General features: G+C 37.5%; 2 protein-coding genes across 8 annotated transcripts in view; both read right to left on the bottom strand.

Moving 5' to 3' along the window:
* rcc1 (regulator of chromosome condensation 1) lies at positions 1-6,343 on the bottom strand. 2 transcript variants are annotated; one of them, XM_067449586.1, is made up of 10 exons: positions 6,197-6,343; positions 5,320-5,418; positions 4,777-4,964; positions 4,480-4,659; positions 4,307-4,403; positions 4,101-4,223; positions 2,570-2,716; positions 2,362-2,481; positions 2,127-2,279; positions 1-780 (listed from the first exon to the last, which is right to left on the bottom strand). In XM_067449586.1, exons 2-10 carry the CDS (start codon positions 5,393-5,395, stop codon positions 605-607), a joined length of 1,260 nt encoding a protein of 419 aa, XP_067305687.1. In that variant the 5' UTR covers positions 5,396-5,418; positions 6,197-6,343; the 3' UTR covers positions 1-604. The 2 variants fall into 2 exon arrangements, with proteins under 2 accessions (XP_067305687.1, XP_067305688.1); XM_067449587.1 differs by lacking the exon at positions 6,197-6,343 and adding an exon at positions 5,721-5,841.
* An 889-nt stretch (positions 6,344-7,232) lies between these two features.
* Positions 7,233-18,290, bottom strand: part of phactr4b (phosphatase and actin regulator 4b) — a 53,372-nt gene continuing 42,314 nt past the window's right edge. For all 6 annotated transcript variants that reach the window (XM_067448331.1, XM_067448330.1, XM_067448332.1 and 3 more), the window contains 8 exons: positions 16,675-17,185; positions 15,948-16,234; positions 14,373-14,553; positions 12,924-12,979; positions 12,473-12,534; positions 12,192-12,329; positions 8,771-8,847; positions 7,233-8,676 (listed from right to left, as the gene is read on the bottom strand). In XM_067448331.1, coding sequence (XP_067304432.1) covers positions 8,661-8,676; positions 8,771-8,847; positions 12,192-12,329; positions 12,473-12,534; positions 12,924-12,979; positions 14,373-14,553; positions 15,948-16,234; positions 16,675-17,185 — 1,328 coding nt within the window. In that variant the 3' untranslated portion in view covers positions 7,233-8,660. The remainder of the gene's footprint in view (positions 8,677-8,770; positions 8,848-12,191; positions 12,330-12,472; positions 12,535-12,923; positions 12,980-14,372; positions 14,554-15,947; positions 16,235-16,674; positions 17,186-18,290) is intronic.

Below are 18,290 nucleotides of genomic sequence, written 5' to 3'. Positions count from 1 at the left end.
TAAACACTCATTTTTATTAATTGTCCAGAGGGCCAGTAATGCATGGATACAATAATTGTTTCATTTAAGAAATTAGGAAAACAGTTTAACTGCAAAGTACAGTAATACTAAATCTGATTTTTTTAGAGCTATAGATTAGACCTGCTATTGTAACTGTTTATTGCTCAGACCAGAACATGGAATTTTAAAAAAATGGTTTCTGGGACTTTTCTAAAACACTTATTAAATCACTTTTCAGCTTATACATGCATACAATCAATCATTCATGACAGCCAATCTCCAGGAGGCATACTAAAGATATTGGTTAAAAAGAATTAAGAAAATAAAGCAAAGAAAAAACAAAATTCCATAAAAAAGGTCTCTGATCATCTACCGGACCATATCCAGTGAATGTTTGGGCTCCCCATAAAAGCGGGATAAAAGGTTTGATTAGATGATACTCATCCTACCCTCTTCACAACCTACCATCTCCCCCATTCGCTGGCTTAGCTCAGCACAGGAAGCATTACAATCCCAGACTCCCCCAATCTTGATCAAGCTTTAGGTTACAGATACCACTGATACAGTAGATTGGCTTAGCTGTCTTTAGTCAAGGTGTTAAAGATCAGCTCTCCTGCTTGTCTTTGACCAGAAGGACTGTGTGCTGCCCTCCACTGGACACAGAGAGAACTACACGGTTCTCTAGCTGCTTTCCTGTCATCTCCACTGGGCTCCATTCATCCTCCTCATCTCCTGTACCCAGCTGCAGGTTGGTGCCCATTCCCCAGGAAAACACAGAGCCTGGCCAACAAATACCAGTGTTAGAAAACTAAAACACAGCTTTAAAGCAAGATCAAAACAAACCAACAGTGCACTGTGTTATATGTTAATCTCATCATTATTTGTTTAAAAAAAAAAACACCGCTCTGAGTGGTGCAATTAATGTAATCAGCGGTTGAGGATACATTTGAGAACAATACGCAGCACGTCATTTGTTGCATTTGCCATTTAAAATTACAGGGACAAACAATGCTACAACCCAAATGGTATGAGAAACTATAAGTGCACTGATCAGTTGATCAAACAAGTAAAAACCAAAAATACTTTAAGCTTTAAATGAATTTAGACATCACAACAGAGATTTCAAATTCATACATTTAAATTGGGGCTTTCACGATTAAATCACATCCAAAATGAGTGTTTGCATTGTGTGAGAGTAATGTGAATTATTTACATTTACATTACACAAACTTATTTTGAATGCGATTAATCGTTTGAAGGCCCCAATTTAAATATCTGTCATAAATTACACCAAAGGTTTAGGGTCACTAAAGTAAAAAAAAAAAAAAGTACACTTATTCAGCAAAGATGCATTTAAGTGATCAAAATTAAGTTAATGTTACAAATGTACTATTCTTTTGTAATTTTAAATCAAAAAATGCTGAATAAAATTGCATCACCATTTCAATTATAAAATATTAAATTAGCTTTTTTTCAACAAACAAGAAATGCATGAGTACCAAATCTGCAATAATGATCCTAAAATTTTAGCATTGCCTTCACAAGAAGAAATTACATTTTAAAACAGAAAAGTTTTTAAAATTACAGTAATATTGTACAATATTAATGCTTTTTTGGTACTTTTGCAAGAGAACAGTTTCTCTTCACAACTCCATACATTTGCTATACATTACTGTATTTGATCAAATAACTTCAGTCTTGGTGAGCATAAGAGTTCTTTAGGTTCTGTGTGTATTTATACAAAATTCTCTTGTGGTCTGAAACCGTTTACAACGCATTTCAAGTAGGGATGCACCGATGTTTCAGCCGCGGATATTTATTGGCCGATTTTTGATCTCTACCACCTCAATATGAAGACATGAATGCATCTCCAGTCACTTCATGAGTATTTTACCATTTCATTCAACAAAATCTGTAATTGTTTGTTAAAATCAGTATCGTCCCACAAAAAAAAAAAAAAAAAAAAAAAAAATTATCGGTGCATCCCTAATTTCAAGGTTTGTGGAATAAACTTGAATAAATATATTTAGAATTAGTCAAAACCAACCTAAAGCCAAAAAGGTCTTAGTTTGGTTTGATTTAAAGTGGCTGGAGTGCATGTAAACTAGGACAAGGTGTATTCTCACCTTGTTTGGTGACAGCATAGCTCACAGAAGCACCACAGGCAACCACCTGAACGTCACGGATCCCAGGGACAGGTGTAGGCTCACTCTTCTCCACTGCATCCTTCCCCAGGCCCAGACGGCCATACTCTGCCCGACCAAGACTGTACACTTGTCCTGTGGATGAACAGTTGAAAATCATCTTTTGCACTGGTAGGACACAAGATTCAAACCAGCACCAAAATATATGTAGAATTACCTTCTGAATTCAGGCACACTGTGTGATGCTGCCCCCCAGAGAAACCCACCCAAGAGGTGGTGGAGTTCTTGAAAGAACTAATTTTCACAGGAACAAAGCAGGTTTCTGTGCTTTGCAAGCCTGTTGAGAAAAAAAAGAAAGAAAAAAATCTAAAAAGACTGCAAAACACTGACCATTTAATCAGGATTGAATGAGTCAAGAATCCTACCAAGCTGGTGGTAATTAGACAGGCCAAATCCATAGACGTGCCCCTCTTTAGAGACAGCAAAGGTGAAATACGCTCCACAGAAAACATCCGTAAAGATGACCTTCCCCCGTGGCTTAATGATAACCATCTGTGGCTCCAGCAGTCTCACTGACACAGAAATAAATTTAAAAAATAATTGATATGTTCTCATTTTATTTATAAAGACAGAGAACTTAAATCAACAAAGGTGGTAACTGGAAAAGTATATTATTTTTCTACCATTGAAACATTTAGGACATCCTTTTTTGAAAGAAAGCAACACTTTAAATCAAGGATGCATTAAATTGAACAAAAGTGACATTAAAGAAATGTATCTCAAAAGCTGTTCTTTTGAACTTGATTCAAATAATCTTGGAAGAAGAAAAATCATCATTCACAAAAATATTAAACAGCCCAACACTTTTCTTTATTTCTAAAGGATCATGTGATACTGAAGATCATGAGTTACATTTTACTTAAAATAGAAAACAATTATTTTAAATTGTAATAAATCACAATAATAAAAAGTTTATACTGTACTTTGTTAGAATAAATCCAGCCTTGGGGAGAAGAAAAAAAAGTACCACATTTTGGGAACGGTAAGATTGTATAGAGTATATTTTAAAAGTAATCAAAATTCAGATAAGCCAAAATTGCCTATATATTTAGGGCTGGAAATATATCTTTTTTTTAAGTTTAATTTAACAATCGAACTATTTCGCCAGGTAACCATTTATTTTCTGATTAGATACAGTGATTATGTATTGGTAAATTAATTATTTACCACTTAGAAATGGTGTTTACTATAGCAGCATTCACACAGCAACTTTTTGGGATTTACAGAAACCTTAAACCTAAACTAATTTGTTCAGTCAGGAGATTAAAGTAGCGGCTAGAATATGTTCATTCGGCTGAAGTCACAGAAACCGGTTAGTCATTTTTTTTATCCTATAAAAATTCCAGAAAGTTTTTGTATTTATATTCAATTACATGATGTTATTCCTTACAGTTACCACTCTCACAAAACATGAATTAAATGTTGACAGTTAAACCTAAATTTAATAGCCAACAAAAGAACTCAGCAATTGTAATATTTTTGTGCTAAATTTTAAGTCTTTCTAAGGGACAACATAAGGAATAGAACAGTATAATGATAGTTTTGTGCTGAGGAAACATTAAACACACATAGGTCAAAAGCCATATTAAACATTATGCTAACGCATTAGCTTGAAGCTAAACATACAGAATTCTCATGTTTTGGGCAGATTGGACCATGTAACTTTCCATCTCAATGTTTCCTCCACTATTTTTAGATGCATTTCATTCATAGAAATGCATTATTCAGTGCCATAATTTGACCCGACTGATGGAAGTTTTCCATGCCCGGTGGGCAGATGAGACTAATCGTTAATGTTTATTATCGATTAGCAATTTTTTTGATTAGTTGTTGCAGCCCTAAAATTATTAATTCCCATTCCAATAGTGACAATTCAATCAAAATGGAGATACATACTCAACCCCTTTCTGCCTCCACGGTTAGCAAAGTGCTCAGCCACACGGCCCAGCTGGCCTTGTTCTCCACATCCTGAGGTGTACAGCTCTCCACTCACAGTCAGCATCACCAAATGGTCATTTCCTTTACAATGAATTCAGAGCATCATGAGAAAGACTTTACATAGGACGACTACTAAAGTCAAAGCTTGAATTCCTATGACCCACCTGAGACTATTTTAACCACAGGCTTTTCTATAGGAACTTTGACGGGTAAGGAGCATTTTTTCATGGGCTCTAGGAGTCCAATGACACCATTATTATCCTGCAACAGAAAGGAGGGGTCAGTCAAAACTAGTAAAGCAAAACTTTGTCGCAGTATACAGAAAGCCTATACTCACCCTAAAAGAGCCCCAGACATAGACGGCTCCCTCCTCTGTAAGGGCAGCGGTGTGACTGTCTCCTGCAGAAACCTGCACAACTTTTCCCCCAAGATCCACCTTAGCTGGCACCATCTCTGAGCCCTCCTCAGATGTGTCACGACCCAGAGCACCCTCATCATTACAGCCAAATGTATAAACCTACACAGGGATGAGACAATAGGAAGGACATCAGAAAAAATAATAACTTTGAACAGTCTTGTTTTGAGGTCAGCTCAGTACAAAATCTGTGATTAATGTAATTTGTGCTCCGCTTACATTTCCAGTGTCACTGAGGCAGACCGTGTGCATGCCTCCAGCCACAGCCTGCACGATCCCCTCAGGAAGAGTCACCAGAGCTGGTTTCTTCCTCTCCAGCACATCCTCCCCCAGGCCAAGCTGCCCAACATCACCCTGCCCGAGAACAAGCACCAGTCCCTTCTCCTGGCCATGACTACTGTGAGAGACTGCAAACGACCACAGAAAAGACGCATGAGTTTCCACATGTACAAATTACAGAAAAAATGCATAAGTACTTTTTGTTCTTATTTGATTCCATAAGTGGACAATTTGTTTTCGACATGCTGTGAAGCGGTAGAATCAAATCAGACAATGAGGGGTTTTGATAGTCTAAATCTTTTATCGAACCATTTCAGACACTGCAGCATCACCTCTTCTTGCAATGCATATTATAGGAAAATGAAATGCTTTTTTGACCTTGGATGCATGTAAACCTATTGTAGGAGACCTCCAAAAATAAGAATCGTTAAAATAGCATAATAGGGACACATTCAATCTGACATGAACGACAGGACAGCTTACCTTTTTGTTTTTTCGCAACTGTTGAGTTCTCAGTTGCTGCAATAGTTTGTCTCTTTGCAGCTTTTTTTGCAGGCATGGTGACTCAATTCTTGACAAATCCTAAAACCATGAATAAAGACTTGTTAAACAAATTCTTCAATGCCAAACTAAACAGCATGAGGCCTACACGTAAAACAGACCAGGACTGCTATTTAATCATGAAAGCTTATTTCACTTTTACTATAAAGAGTACCTTAAAATCCTAAGAAACAAAAAAAAAAACAGGGTCATATTATACGGTCTAGTGTCTCACAAAACAAGAAGGTTGTCTACCTAGATAGCATATCGTGCATCAAGATGGTCTTATAGGCTAATACAGGATTTTTAGGCATCATAATAGCTAAAAAATATAGGCAACTTACTAGGTTGAGAGACCGCCACTTCTTCTGGCGCTGACTACAGACTATGACTGACAGCAGCAAATGTTTGATGGCGGTTTATCGGCCAAACACGGCATTGGAAACAACAGAGGATAGTATTGTTTTCCTCCTCAGCATTTATACATAACTTAGATACAGGAAATTAATTTAAACATGGCGGAATAAGAACCGGATTTAAGTTCAAAGTCGTTCAGGAACAACCCGCTAAAAGTTTAAACAGATCAAGCCTTGCAAAGCGACACCATGGTGCCAGACTTTAACGTTACACGGTCTTGTATTTAGTTTGACGACAAGTTATTTCATAACTCACATCGCACGGATTAAACTTTAAGGCAAGGAGGTTAAGAGCAGTGAATGAATTAAACAGGCTCAATCATGCTTGTTAGGCAACAGATATTTCACAAGCACTATTTGCATTACATTTCCTGTGCCTATGAAAACCAATTTGATAATCTTACCGTCGGAAGGCAGCTGAGATGATAACCTACACGTATGAGCAAAAACAATGCCCGGGTTGAAAGCTTTTGCTGGCTCGAGGAGGTTTATGAACAGCAGTAACTCCTTGAGAGAATGTAACGCACGCACGCGTGTCTCACTTCTGCCCTGCTTCATGTATTTCACTGGCCTCCTGGTAATAAACAAATGCGCAGGCGCCGCCTATCGGAAAGGCGGGTTGAAGAGTGAGCTCAAATCAACCGTTTCACTTTAAACTATAAAAATGAAATGCTACAAGATGTCCCTATAGCAGCATTAAAACAATTTAAATGTTATATATCTAATTAATATAATTTATAATTATGTATTTTTTTTTAAATCAAAACAAAAGGCGGGTAAATAGATTATTAATATATTACAATTATTTACATTGTTTTTATTTTAGGGTATATTTTATCCCATTATAGTATTTACTAACATTTTGAATTAGCTTATTTTTATATTTTCAGGTATTTTAATTTTGGTAATTTTGTTACTTGTTTTTTATGTCTATGTCAGCCTTAATTTATTTCTGTTTTAGTCATATTAAATTATTTTAGTTAGTTGAACAATGTTTATATTTTATTTGATATAAGCTAAAAAAATGATCATAATATACATGTTGTAACATAAAAGAAGAAATGAGTAATATTTTACATTTCAGGCCCTTCCTCAGCACTAACAGTGCTCTCCAAAACCTCATTGCACCTTTGATGTTATATGATTAATGTGGCACATTTTTTATCTTCTTTGCAATGCATTATGCACATAACGTGTTTGCAATTTTACAACTATTTCTCCTCATACTAGTAATGTAACATATGTGGACATTACACATCAGAACTGTGAAAAACAGGGACCAGCGTCTTTGATTAACATCTTTATTTCTGAAATTCTGGACCCTAGAAGAACTATGGCATGTATTATTTTAAAACTCAAGTGAACCATTACATAGGTTATGTGCACAAAATGATAGAGTCAATATGACATTTGTAAGAAATTAAAAAAAAGAGACAAACATGACTGGTAAGCATTTTAATTTAGATTTAGTGTTTACATCTAAACAGCAAATTTACTGTCAGTTTCACATATAATTAAAAAGCAATAATATACAACGCTACATTACAATGGAACATTCTGCTCCCATTCTTGTAGTGCTGAATAATACACTAATCATTTTGTGCTTAAAAAAATAGTAACCTATATGAGTTTCAATATATTTAAAATATTTTTCAAAATAAAAGGAAGACAAGATATACACAAACAGTCAGTTTCATCTACAGAATAGATCTGTACAGCAGAGCAATTCCTATAATCCTACTGGCCAAAAACAACATAAAATGACAAAATAATATTAAAAAAAAATGAAGATTTCCTGCCGCAAAAACCTCCCTGTCATCAATACTTTACAAAAACTTCATTTTCAAAGCTGTATCAGTGCGCGCCCGGACTAAATTCATTCTCCTTTGAAATGGGTAATAAATAATCAGGAAAACCTTTTTATTTCGAAATAAAATATTATGTAAACATAATTTGGACACTTCTTAAAACTGAAATAGCTTGACCTCATTTTTACAGAAGGTGATATGATTAATAAAAAACATTGTAAAAGATAATAGATCACAGTTTCGCTGTAGATCAATAGTGAGATATGAAACGCTTACATTCTATCTAAAAATTGAGTCTATCGTCTTCTATTCTTCTCTATGACTTCTCAAACAGTGAGGACCACAAAGTAGGGGGATTCTGTAACCCTGTATTGAATAAAGACGGCCAAAGCCAAAGTTATGAAATAAAAAAAAATCTTGAGCCTTAAAGTATCTAACATTTAAAACATTCCAAACTAAGAGAAAAATTACAGCAGCCTATACAAACATACACAAATACACAATTAATGGCCAGGCTCAGGCCTTATTCTTGCAGTTCTTCTGTCTGCCCCGCTATTTGTCAGTAACTAACACTTACTGTAGTATTACTGTATTTATTATTGTCACCATTATTATTACTATTATTTTTTAACTTTGTTACACTTCCCTGAAAGGAAATAAAGTTTATCATATGAAGTAAAAGCAGAAAAAAGGCCATTCAGAGAGTAGAGAGAGGAATATCTGCCATTGGCACAAGTAACATCCTCTAAAAAGTCCTTCACCGCCTCTCTGTCTTGGCACGTGGGTCCCCTAAAGTCCAGGAGAAATACTGCATCTGTCCCCCAGAGGTCACCCGTCCCACACGTCAGTGGGTGGACAACTGAGAAACGGTCCGTTTTGTTTTTGTTTTGATTTGTTTCGAAATGCGCCAGGTGACCCTGTGCATTTGAAGTAGTACATTCATAGTAAACGCAGTCTGAGAGGTGCTCTGACACCCTGAGGCTCCTCGCCAGAAAAAAAACAGCCATTTCATCCCAATATCCACCGGCCTTAAGTGCTTTTTTTTCCAGTTAAAATGCTGCTAAGGACGATGAAATCTAGAAATGACACAAAACGACCATGGTTAGATGCTTTGCAGTTCTCTGTATTTATGTCTCTGTATCTATATGTTGGAAGTAACAATACACGTACCTTGTGTAAATTCTGCTTTCCTCATGCACTTCCATCTCAGAACTCTTAAACTCATTGAGCTCTTTACGAATAGCAGCCTAAACAAACAGGTTTACAGTGGGTCAGTGTTGGTGGTTAACACATTACAAGTAATGTGAGTTATGTAATCAGATTACTTTTTTAAGTAACTAGTGAACACACTACTTTTGCATTTATAACAAAATAGCGGATTGATTTTTTTCAAATAGTTACTTTGATTTCCCATTTATTTACTGACAGGTCTGCTGTCCCCATGTTGAAAGAAATCAGGAATAAGTGCAGAGGTGTTGTGTGTGCAGAGTAAACATTGTAGTTTTGTAGTTCTAGACTATTATTGTAGTTCTAGACTAAATGTGAGCATGCATTTACACATCTCACTTGCACAAAAACAGATTTAGTATTCCTCAAAATGAATAAAAATAATAATTACATGTTGCACAAATATACTTTATGTATTTAATCTCACTTTATTAACCAATGTCTTGTGCTGCTGACCTTTGATCCAATTTAACCATACTAATAAGCAAAAAATTACTTTAGTTAAACATTCCATTTGTGTTTCATGTTTTTATTGCTTAAAGGTGCACTATGCAACTTTTCTGTCCGCTAGAGGTCGCCTATTCAAAACAAAGGCGTAGTTTGATCATGGCATAGTCAGAATAGCAGCACAGCTGAAAGGTTTGTTTGAGCTGTACCCTCTAATGTACAGGTATGAATTTGCATTTCCTTCAGCCTGAGACTTGTTCATTTCACTTTTGATGCGAAAGGGCCTTTACATTCGCCAACAAGCAAGCCCAGCCCAGGTGAGAAAAAATAACATGCCACATTATTTTCCTATAAAAAGTAACTAAGTAACGCAATTCATTCCTTTTTTTAAAGGGAGTAATGCAATATTGTAATGCATTACTTTTAAAAGTAACTTTCCCCAAAAGTGGAGTTGGTTGATTATGTGTAGAAGTACCCTGGATGCCAGCCGAACTCAGCCCCGCCCACACATTTTTTAGTTCGGGCAGTTCGGTCTGGCCTTGCTCCATAGAGGAGTAATTATCCCCGAACAGAAACTGTTCGACCAATGAAATCATCAGGGCGGGCTTTAGCCGATGACGGACAGATATTAAACAGTAACGTAATCATGCACGTCATCAAAGGCGCTTGGATTATATTTGTTTTAATCCTAAACGGAGAGCTTGCTTGTATATGCATTCACCTTCACAATTTCTCTCAGAAATGATGATTATGTTGGGTAAGTACTCTGTGTATCATTAAATTTTTTTTTTTTTTTTACAACACCGGCAAAGATTGTGTACAGTCCCTGACAAAAGTCTTGTCGCTTATCTATTTTCTAGAAATACCTGATATTAACCTGACTTTTAATTCATTAATTGGTGTTAGAAATAGCTCATATGAAAAGCTAAAACCCTCCCAAATGATGTTTAATGCACTGAAATAAATAATTTTCATAGAAAAAATATTTATTATTTAATCAAGACAGAAAGGTCAAATTTTGGCAAGACAAAAGTTTTGTCGCCTAAACAGAAATTGAACAAATTTACTGCAAATACAAAAATATGTCAGCAAATTAAGTTGTGGTGCTGTGAGATCCAAATTTAATATCTTGTATGACTTCCATGAGCTTGAAGGACTGCATCCATGCGGTTTGGCAAGGATTCATACAATTTATTGATGAAGTCATCAGGAATAGCTAAGAAAGCAGTCTTGCACGCCTCCCAGAGTTCATCAATATTCTTTGGTTTCGTCTTCCATGCGTCCTCTTTCATCCTACCCCACATATGCTCAATGATGTTAATGTCTGGTGACTGGGCTGGCCAATCCTGGAGCATCTTGATCTTCTTCGCCTTGAGGAACTTTGATGTGGAGATGGAAGTATGCGATGCTGCAGAATTTGGCCTCTTTTATGGTTGGGAATATAAGAGGTAGCTAAGATTTCTTGGTATTTTAGACTATTGATGTTGCCTTCCACCCTGCAGATCTCTCACACACCCCCATACTGGATGTAACCCCAGATCATGATTTTTCTGCCACCAAACTTCACTGTTTTCTGGGTGAATCTCGGATCCATTCGGGCACCAGTAGGTCTACTGCAATAATTGCGGCGACTGTGGTGTAATTCAACAGAAGATTCATCTGATCCACCTTCTGCCACTTTTCCAGCGTCCATCCTTTTAGCAGGCTGTGGGCCTTGGCAAATGCCACACGGTTTTTCAATTGTCTTTTGTTTAGTGCTGGCTTCTGGGCACTGATTCGACCATGGAGGCCATTTCGAGACAGAATCCGACAAACTGTTCTGGTTGACACAGGGACTTCAGGTGACCAGGTCTCGTGGAGCTCTGCTGCAGTGGAAAATGGGCTGGCCTTGGATTTTCGAGCCAACAAACGGTCCTCTCGAGCCAACAAACGGTCCTCTCGAGCAGTTGTCTTGCGGGGTCTGCCTGACCTGGGCTTGTCAAAAACGTCTCCAGTCTCTTCAAATCTCTTTTTTTATCCTCTGCACTTGACGCTGAGACACATTGAAGGTGTCTGCCACATCAGCAGTGGATCTGGTCTTCAGCCTCTTGATAATCAAAACTTTTGTCTCAGGGTGAATCTTAGGGATGTTTGCAGAGGTCTAGTTGCAGTTGATGTGAAGGTGTAGCGTACTGGGGTTCTTTTTATACACACTTGAGACCTAACTGATCCATTATTAGTCACAGGTGAAGCTCATATGACAAGGTGACAACACTTATGTCTTTGCAAAAATTGACTCAATGGGCTTTACCAAGCTGTGAATATTAGAATACTTTTTGAAAGTTTAGTTTTTCACTGAAGCATTATCACAAAAGCTGGTGGGATTAAAATGAGCCATTTCTTGTAAAATAATCTTTATTAGAAATATATTTCAGCGGCACTTTAGGTCAATTTGTACACAAGCGACAAGACTTTTGTCAGGGACTGTATTCCAGCCTGATTTCAGCGCACGTGCAGACAGGGTTGCCAAGTTTTTACAACAAAACTCGCCAACTACTAGCCCTAAACAATTGCTTCTCGGGAGGTTCTCCGGGGAAAAAATGGCATTTGGGGGGTAAAATGTGTGTTATTTGGGCAATCCAATTGATGTCTTTCCTGTTTCGGTTGAAACACGCCTCATAATCACAGCCCAGTGGAGCAGTTTCAGACTCATATTCTGACTAGAATTAAGTATGACCACGTCAGGCTAGTGTAGAGGACCAATAAGTGAGAAATTCAAAAGAAAAGTGTGTGTTTGTGTGTGATTTATAATCTCCAAGATGTATAATCTCCAAGTCAAATGATATATAAAAAGCTCTAGATCTTTATATATACCCAAATGTGTGTGGTTGCATACACAAATTATGCAGATGTAAATGAGATGTTTTTGCAGTTGTACCTTGTCTGCGGGGGTGAGTTTGGTCCATGGCTTGTCAGCACGGCGGTCATAGTCCTGAGCGCATGTGACCTCCACATACTCGTGGAAACGTAATATTTTTCGAGCCTGTAGTTCAGCCACAGTTGGTCGTTCACTCAACTAAAAAAGGGAAAACAAAAACAAACACATGGTCACATGTTCTGTTAAATGTTTGATTAAGCAAGATCACTTTCAATGCTTGCTAAAATCAACATAAATATTATATTACAGATAAAATTTTATGCAAGAAAATCAAATCACACCTTTCTAGTGAGTCTGCGCTTGATCTCCCTGACCTCTGCTTGTCTGTCCGCTTCGTTTTTGGCTGGAAATAAGAGATCGATTAACACCAATTAGCTGAATCAAATCCTATATCACAGTAAAATTACAGTTAAAAAGTATTGAAAACTGTGAGCGCATAAAGAACAGACAACTATTAAAGTACAAAAGTGGACAGCAAAGTATTTTAAATATGAGAGAAACACAAGCAAGGACTTGACTCTATTTAGCAGAGAGTATCTGTAATATCTTATGACCCAATAGAGACAGAGAGGGAAATATATGTGGGTCAGTGTCAAGCCTTCAGTGAACACTGAGGGAATAAATGAACAGGAATAAATGAGTAACTAATGAAACGAGAAAAAGGGACAGGACGGAAGCAGGAAATATAAATCATGATACAATAAATGGAGTGAGTATAAAGAGGCAATTTACGCTGGAGAATGTTTCTCTGTTCCAACTCCTCAGCAGTAGGTCTCTGGCTCAATCGTCTACAGACAAAAAAACAAAAACAAAAAAAACACCTCATTATATATTCTCTGTATTTTGCACAACATAATATATAATAATTTAATATTTATTATTTTCATTTATTTATGGTTAAATATCATTTTAAATGTATTATTTTTTAATTTATATTTAAACAAGCACAATATATTTTTTTTCATTTTAAGCACGTGTTGCAGTTTTTGTTTGCCACTTTTAATGTTCAAGCTTTTTTTTATGTTCAAGAAGGAATGATTCTGATTGGCTGTCATTTTTATCTTTCATTAGCTGTGAAAAATTGTCCAACAATTCAAAAAAGAAGTGATTCCAACAATATTTTTTATCTGTGTCGATATCATCATATGGTGCTATTCTTTAACATTAGAACGATTTATTAAAACTATAGCTTTATCATGCACTTAGTATTTTTGAGGTGGGTTCCACTGGGGGGGGGGGGGGGGGGGGGGGGTTATTTTAAGTAACTAAAAATGACTTATTTATAATAAAACTTTACCTTTCCCTGTAATAATTACTGCAATGTCATCACATCCAATTATAGTCTAATTTTGAATTATCGAAGAGAGAACATAAATTAATGCATTAAGAATATTAGGCCTATAAGTCCTCCACCATTCAGTCTTCCACATATGTTATAGCTTATAGAAACATTTTAACAGAATTTTTACAATTTTGGATAGTATCCTCCCCAAGTACCAGACGGAACCAGCCACACGCAAAAATGTTATGGTTCTGCACACAGTTCAGTTCAGACTGTTCAGACTGTGTGACAGCGTCAAAAGAAAAATCACCAAAAAGATGACAACTTTGGGGCACTATTTAATTTATACCAACAATATTTTAAGATCAGAGTAAGCCTTATAGGTACCTAGGCTACACAATGTGTAGAAGGTATCAATAAAACACATTGTCAAATTATATGTGAAAGGATTATTGCATGTTCCATAGATATCAGAGGATTTTTCAAACGATAAATGTATTGTTTTGGTAGTATTTTAAAATAAAATAAACCTTATGTGGTTGAAAACATGAATAGTTGTGATAAAAGTGCTGGGAACGTCCGTCTGAATTTAGTAGTTTGTCATGTGACGCACTGAACATTCTAATTTACACCGGTGTGATCATATGCTTCAAAGTTGCATTCAAATTCATTTGACTCAAAAATCTGAGGGTGCACACACCCCCCTGGTTTCAATGGGCATGATCTGTTTATTATTATAGTTATTGTTCTTGGTGTGAATGGACTTAACTTCTTGTTTCTTGTTAGTTCTTCTTACACAGAGTATTAGCCTATGGCTGATGCACAGCTGTGTAGATATTCAGTACAGTATTTCAGTGTAATCTGTATTTATGTGGGTGTGTGACTGAGAGGGCTATTACCGTGTGAGTGCAGAACCAATCTGTGTGCGGATGGCCTCCCACTGCTCCTTGCTCTGCCACGACAGACCCGTGTGCTCCACTTTGGCCTGCCTCTCAGGAGCCTGCCTGTCTGGGGCAGAGGGCCGACTGCTCAGCTTCAGCGCCAATGTGTCCTTCCTTTTCACCCTGCTGGCCAGAGCACCTGCAGCGAGCAAACACACACACACATGCAGTCAGAAGTTCTGGCTCTCTTTTATATGGACAGATGTCTGAATATACAAGCCTACTAAAAAAAAAACTGTGGAATTAATAGAGACAGCAGAAGGCCAATTCTAAACACGGACACAAATTTATTGCACAAATGTACAACTGGTACATTCAAAACTGGTTCAAATGTGACAGTATAGATATTAACGGTGTTAAAGAAGATTTCATTTCAAATAAATGCTATTCCACTGAACTTTCTATTCATCAAAACTCCTTAAAAAACTCTTGGTTTCCACAAAAATATTAAAGCACCATAACTCTTTCCACATTGATGATAAAAAAAAATATGTTTCTTGAGCACCAAATTAGCATTTATAATTCGCAGTTCTTGTGGATTTTGTCTTAGTTTTTTCAGTTTCTTCATGTAATCGCAGATGGACTCGATGATGGTGAGATTAGATCTCCGTGTGGATCAAACAGCTTTTGTCAGACTCCTTCTGCCAACAAAAAACTCACTGGAAGGCATTATTACAATTACCGTATTTTCCGGACTATAAGTCGCATCAGTCAAAAAATGCGCCATGTAGAGGAAAAAACATATATAAGTCGCACTGGACTATAAGTCGCATTTGGGCAGAGTGGGAGCCGCACGCGCATGCTGTAAATAACCGAGCAGAAGTTTGAAGTGAGTGAGAAGAAGAGACTTGTGAGGGACTGGCGAAAAGCAGAGGTTACTTTAACTGTAATGAAGAAAAAGAAGAAAGCTACTTGCGGACTGAAAGCAAGATGGCCAGAGCTTAAGGAACGAGTCCACAGACGCTTGAACTCTCTGCCGTGAGAGGCTCAGCCGCGCGAGACGAACGCTGTGTGAATCATTCTCTGCTGCATATTTTACTACATGCAGTTTGTATTTTTCAGAATAAGATTTTCTTTATGGGGGCATTTTGTTTGTATTCAGTCTTTCTAAGTTGTTGTCTTTAAGTTAATATTTCAGTTAAGAATTTTTTTCTGTTTTCAGTTTTTTTTTCTGGGGTAGGCTACAGGGAAGGCATAGAGCGCCCTCTCGCGGCTATATGTTTATTCTTGCCAGTCAGAAGGAATTAAATTTGATATATAAGTCGCACCTGACTATAAGTCGCAGGACCAGCCAAACTATGAAAAAAAGTGCGACTTATAGTCCGGAAAATACGGTAATGGCAAAATAATAATAATAAAAAAAAGTAAACTAATATTACCTACTGACACACTGTTGCAAAATATATAAATAACTGTCTTAAAAACATTTTTTGGGGGTGAAAATACTAACATTACTAAGACTTTTGCACAGTACTGTACATACATACATACATACATACATACACACACACTATATACTGTATATACACATACTTGGTGGGCTGTCATCATCCTCGTCTTCATCCGATTCATCGTCCTTGTACAGCACGGGTCCGTCTGAATCGCTCTCCTCTTGCTGCTGATCTTCTTCATCTTCCTCTTCTTCGCTGCTGTTGTTTCCTTCAGGGATGACGCTGACGCTTAGTTCCCCCACCAGACATCTGCGACTACGAGGCTCAAGTTCTGGCTGGGACTGAGGCGATGGGAGGTGATCAGGTGAATGTTCCTCCTCATCGTCGTCATCGTCATCTTCCTCTTCATCCGAGTAGTCATCCTCATCCCTGATTAAAAAAAAATCCTTTACATTTTGGATCCATATGCATATTAATGTACGATATTTGCAACCTTTTCACTGTCAGGAACATTCTAGACAGGATACAAATTATTGTAGAGAAAAAGGAAATGCAACAACACAAGATGGATTGAACCAGCCTCTTCCAAATGAGGACCAAGGCTAAACGGGTGAATGTGTTTGCGCCAAGTACATGTTCCTTGATTATTAACATCTTTGTTGCATGTTTCAGAATGTTTTACTTGGCACTTGGTATACAAACACCCACCCACGCACACACTTATTTTTCACAATAAGATCTATAATATGCATTTACAAAAAATGTGCATTGCATTAACAGAAACTGTTACTAACTATTTTTATTTATTATTTCATTTTTGATTTGACGGCTCTACTTTAAAGTAAAGAAAGTGCCAAGATCACACTTACAGTTTGAGAGGTTGGATGGTGACTGGCAGTGGGCGGCTGCCCTGGTACTCCGGTGGTGTCTCAAACAGCAGTGAATGGGCACGCTGGGAGCCATCTGGGTGTGGGAGGGTGGGTCCTGGGCTACTGAGCGCCCTCTGGATCATGATGTGTAAGGGAACGGGTGCTTGACGGGCAGGCGGTTCCTCTGGCGGGCTGGGAGGGTCAAAGTGGACAGGAAGTGGCTGGGGCAGGGGGTAGGGGTAGGAGTGTTGGTGAAGTAGGTGATGGGTGTGGGCCCGTGGAGGGGAGGGGGGGATGTGTGTGGGGAGAGGTGGGGATGGGGGAGGTGGGGGCAGGTGGTAGCCCCCAGGAATGTTGGCCCTCATGTCTTCGGACAGAATGGAGGGAAGGGAGGAAATGGTCAGAGGGGAGTCTTCTGCATTGCGCTTGGTGACAGGCGTAGTTCTCTTCGGGGGCATGGGGGGCGAGGGTTTGACCGGTACTAGGTTGGTGCCTCCTTGTGTGAGTTCAGCTGTAGAATATTATGCATAAATAAACATTGTAAACGTAAGTAACAGTTTTTCAGGCATACTGTATTAAAGGGTTTAAAATGAAAAAATGTAAATTCTGTCATTAATTACTTACCCTCATATCGACACTGGTAAGACCTCCTTTCATCTTCGGAACACAAATGAAGATATTTTTGTTGAAATCCGATGGCTCAGACAGGCCTTCATGACACCAATGGCATTTCCTCTTTCAAGACCCATAAAAGGCACTAAAGACGTCGTTACAAAGTCCATCTCACTACAGTGGCTCTACAATAATTTTATGAAGCGACGAGAATAGTTTTTGTGCGCAAAAAAAATAAAATAACGACTTATATAGTGATGGGCCGAATTCAAAACAATGTTTCTAATGGTTATGAATCAGCGTATTGATTCATGATTCGGATCGCCAATGTCACGTGATTTCAGCAGTTTGACATGCGATCCGAATCATGAATCAATACGTCGATTTATAACCATTCGAAACATGGTTTTGAATTTGGCCCATCACTATATAAGTCGTTATTTATTTTTTTGCACACAAACTATTCTCGTCCCTTCATGTCTTTAGTGCCTTTTATGGGTCTTGACAGAGGAAATGATATTGGTGTCAATGAAGGCCTTTCTGAGCCATCGGAATTCAACAAAATATATATTAATTTGTGTTCCGAAGATGAACGCAGGTCCTACGGGTGTCGAACGACATGAGGGTAAGTAATTAATGACAGAATTTTCCTTTTTGGGTGAACTAACCCTTTAAGTTCAAACATTACGGTACTCAACTGAATTAAAGGAACAGTTCACCTAAAACAAATATTCTGTCACTGTATGAATTCACAAGTCATATTAGGATACTTTTAAAATGCTTTTGTGTCTTTTTTGAAGCTTTAAACCTCAATGTAACTCCATGGTAAAAAAAAAACATTCTGTACGGACAAATTAATTATTGTATTCCAAAGAAGAAATAAAATCATACAGATTTTTGAATGAGATGAGGGTGAGCAAACAATGAAAGAAATTTCATTTTTGTTGAACAAAGACTTTAAAGTTTTCACATTTCATATTAATAGAATCAAAGGACTCCCATCC

The sequence above is a fragment of the Pseudorasbora parva genome, chromosome 7, assembly GCF_024679245.1.
Source record: "Pseudorasbora parva isolate DD20220531a chromosome 7, ASM2467924v1, whole genome shotgun sequence".
In the NCBI taxonomy this organism is placed as follows: domain Eukaryota; kingdom Metazoa; phylum Chordata; class Actinopteri; order Cypriniformes; family Gobionidae; genus Pseudorasbora; species Pseudorasbora parva.
This window is presented reverse-complemented; position numbering and strand designations above follow the sequence as displayed.

Bases quoted from the DNA above. Each gene is read 5' to 3' on its own strand.
- rcc1 (XM_067449586.1), bottom strand. From the start codon at position 5,395: ATGCCTGCAAAAAAAGCTGCAAAGAGACAAACTATTGCAGCAACTGAG. The intron at 4,404-4,479 runs GTGAGTATAGGC...TTTCTGTTGCAG, and splicing joins ATGTCTGGGGCTCTTTTAGG to GATAATAATGGTGTCATTGG. The intron at 2,280-2,361 runs GTAATTCTACAT...GTTCATCCACAG, and splicing joins AGTGTGCCTGAATTCAGAAG to GACAAGTGTACAGTCTTGGT.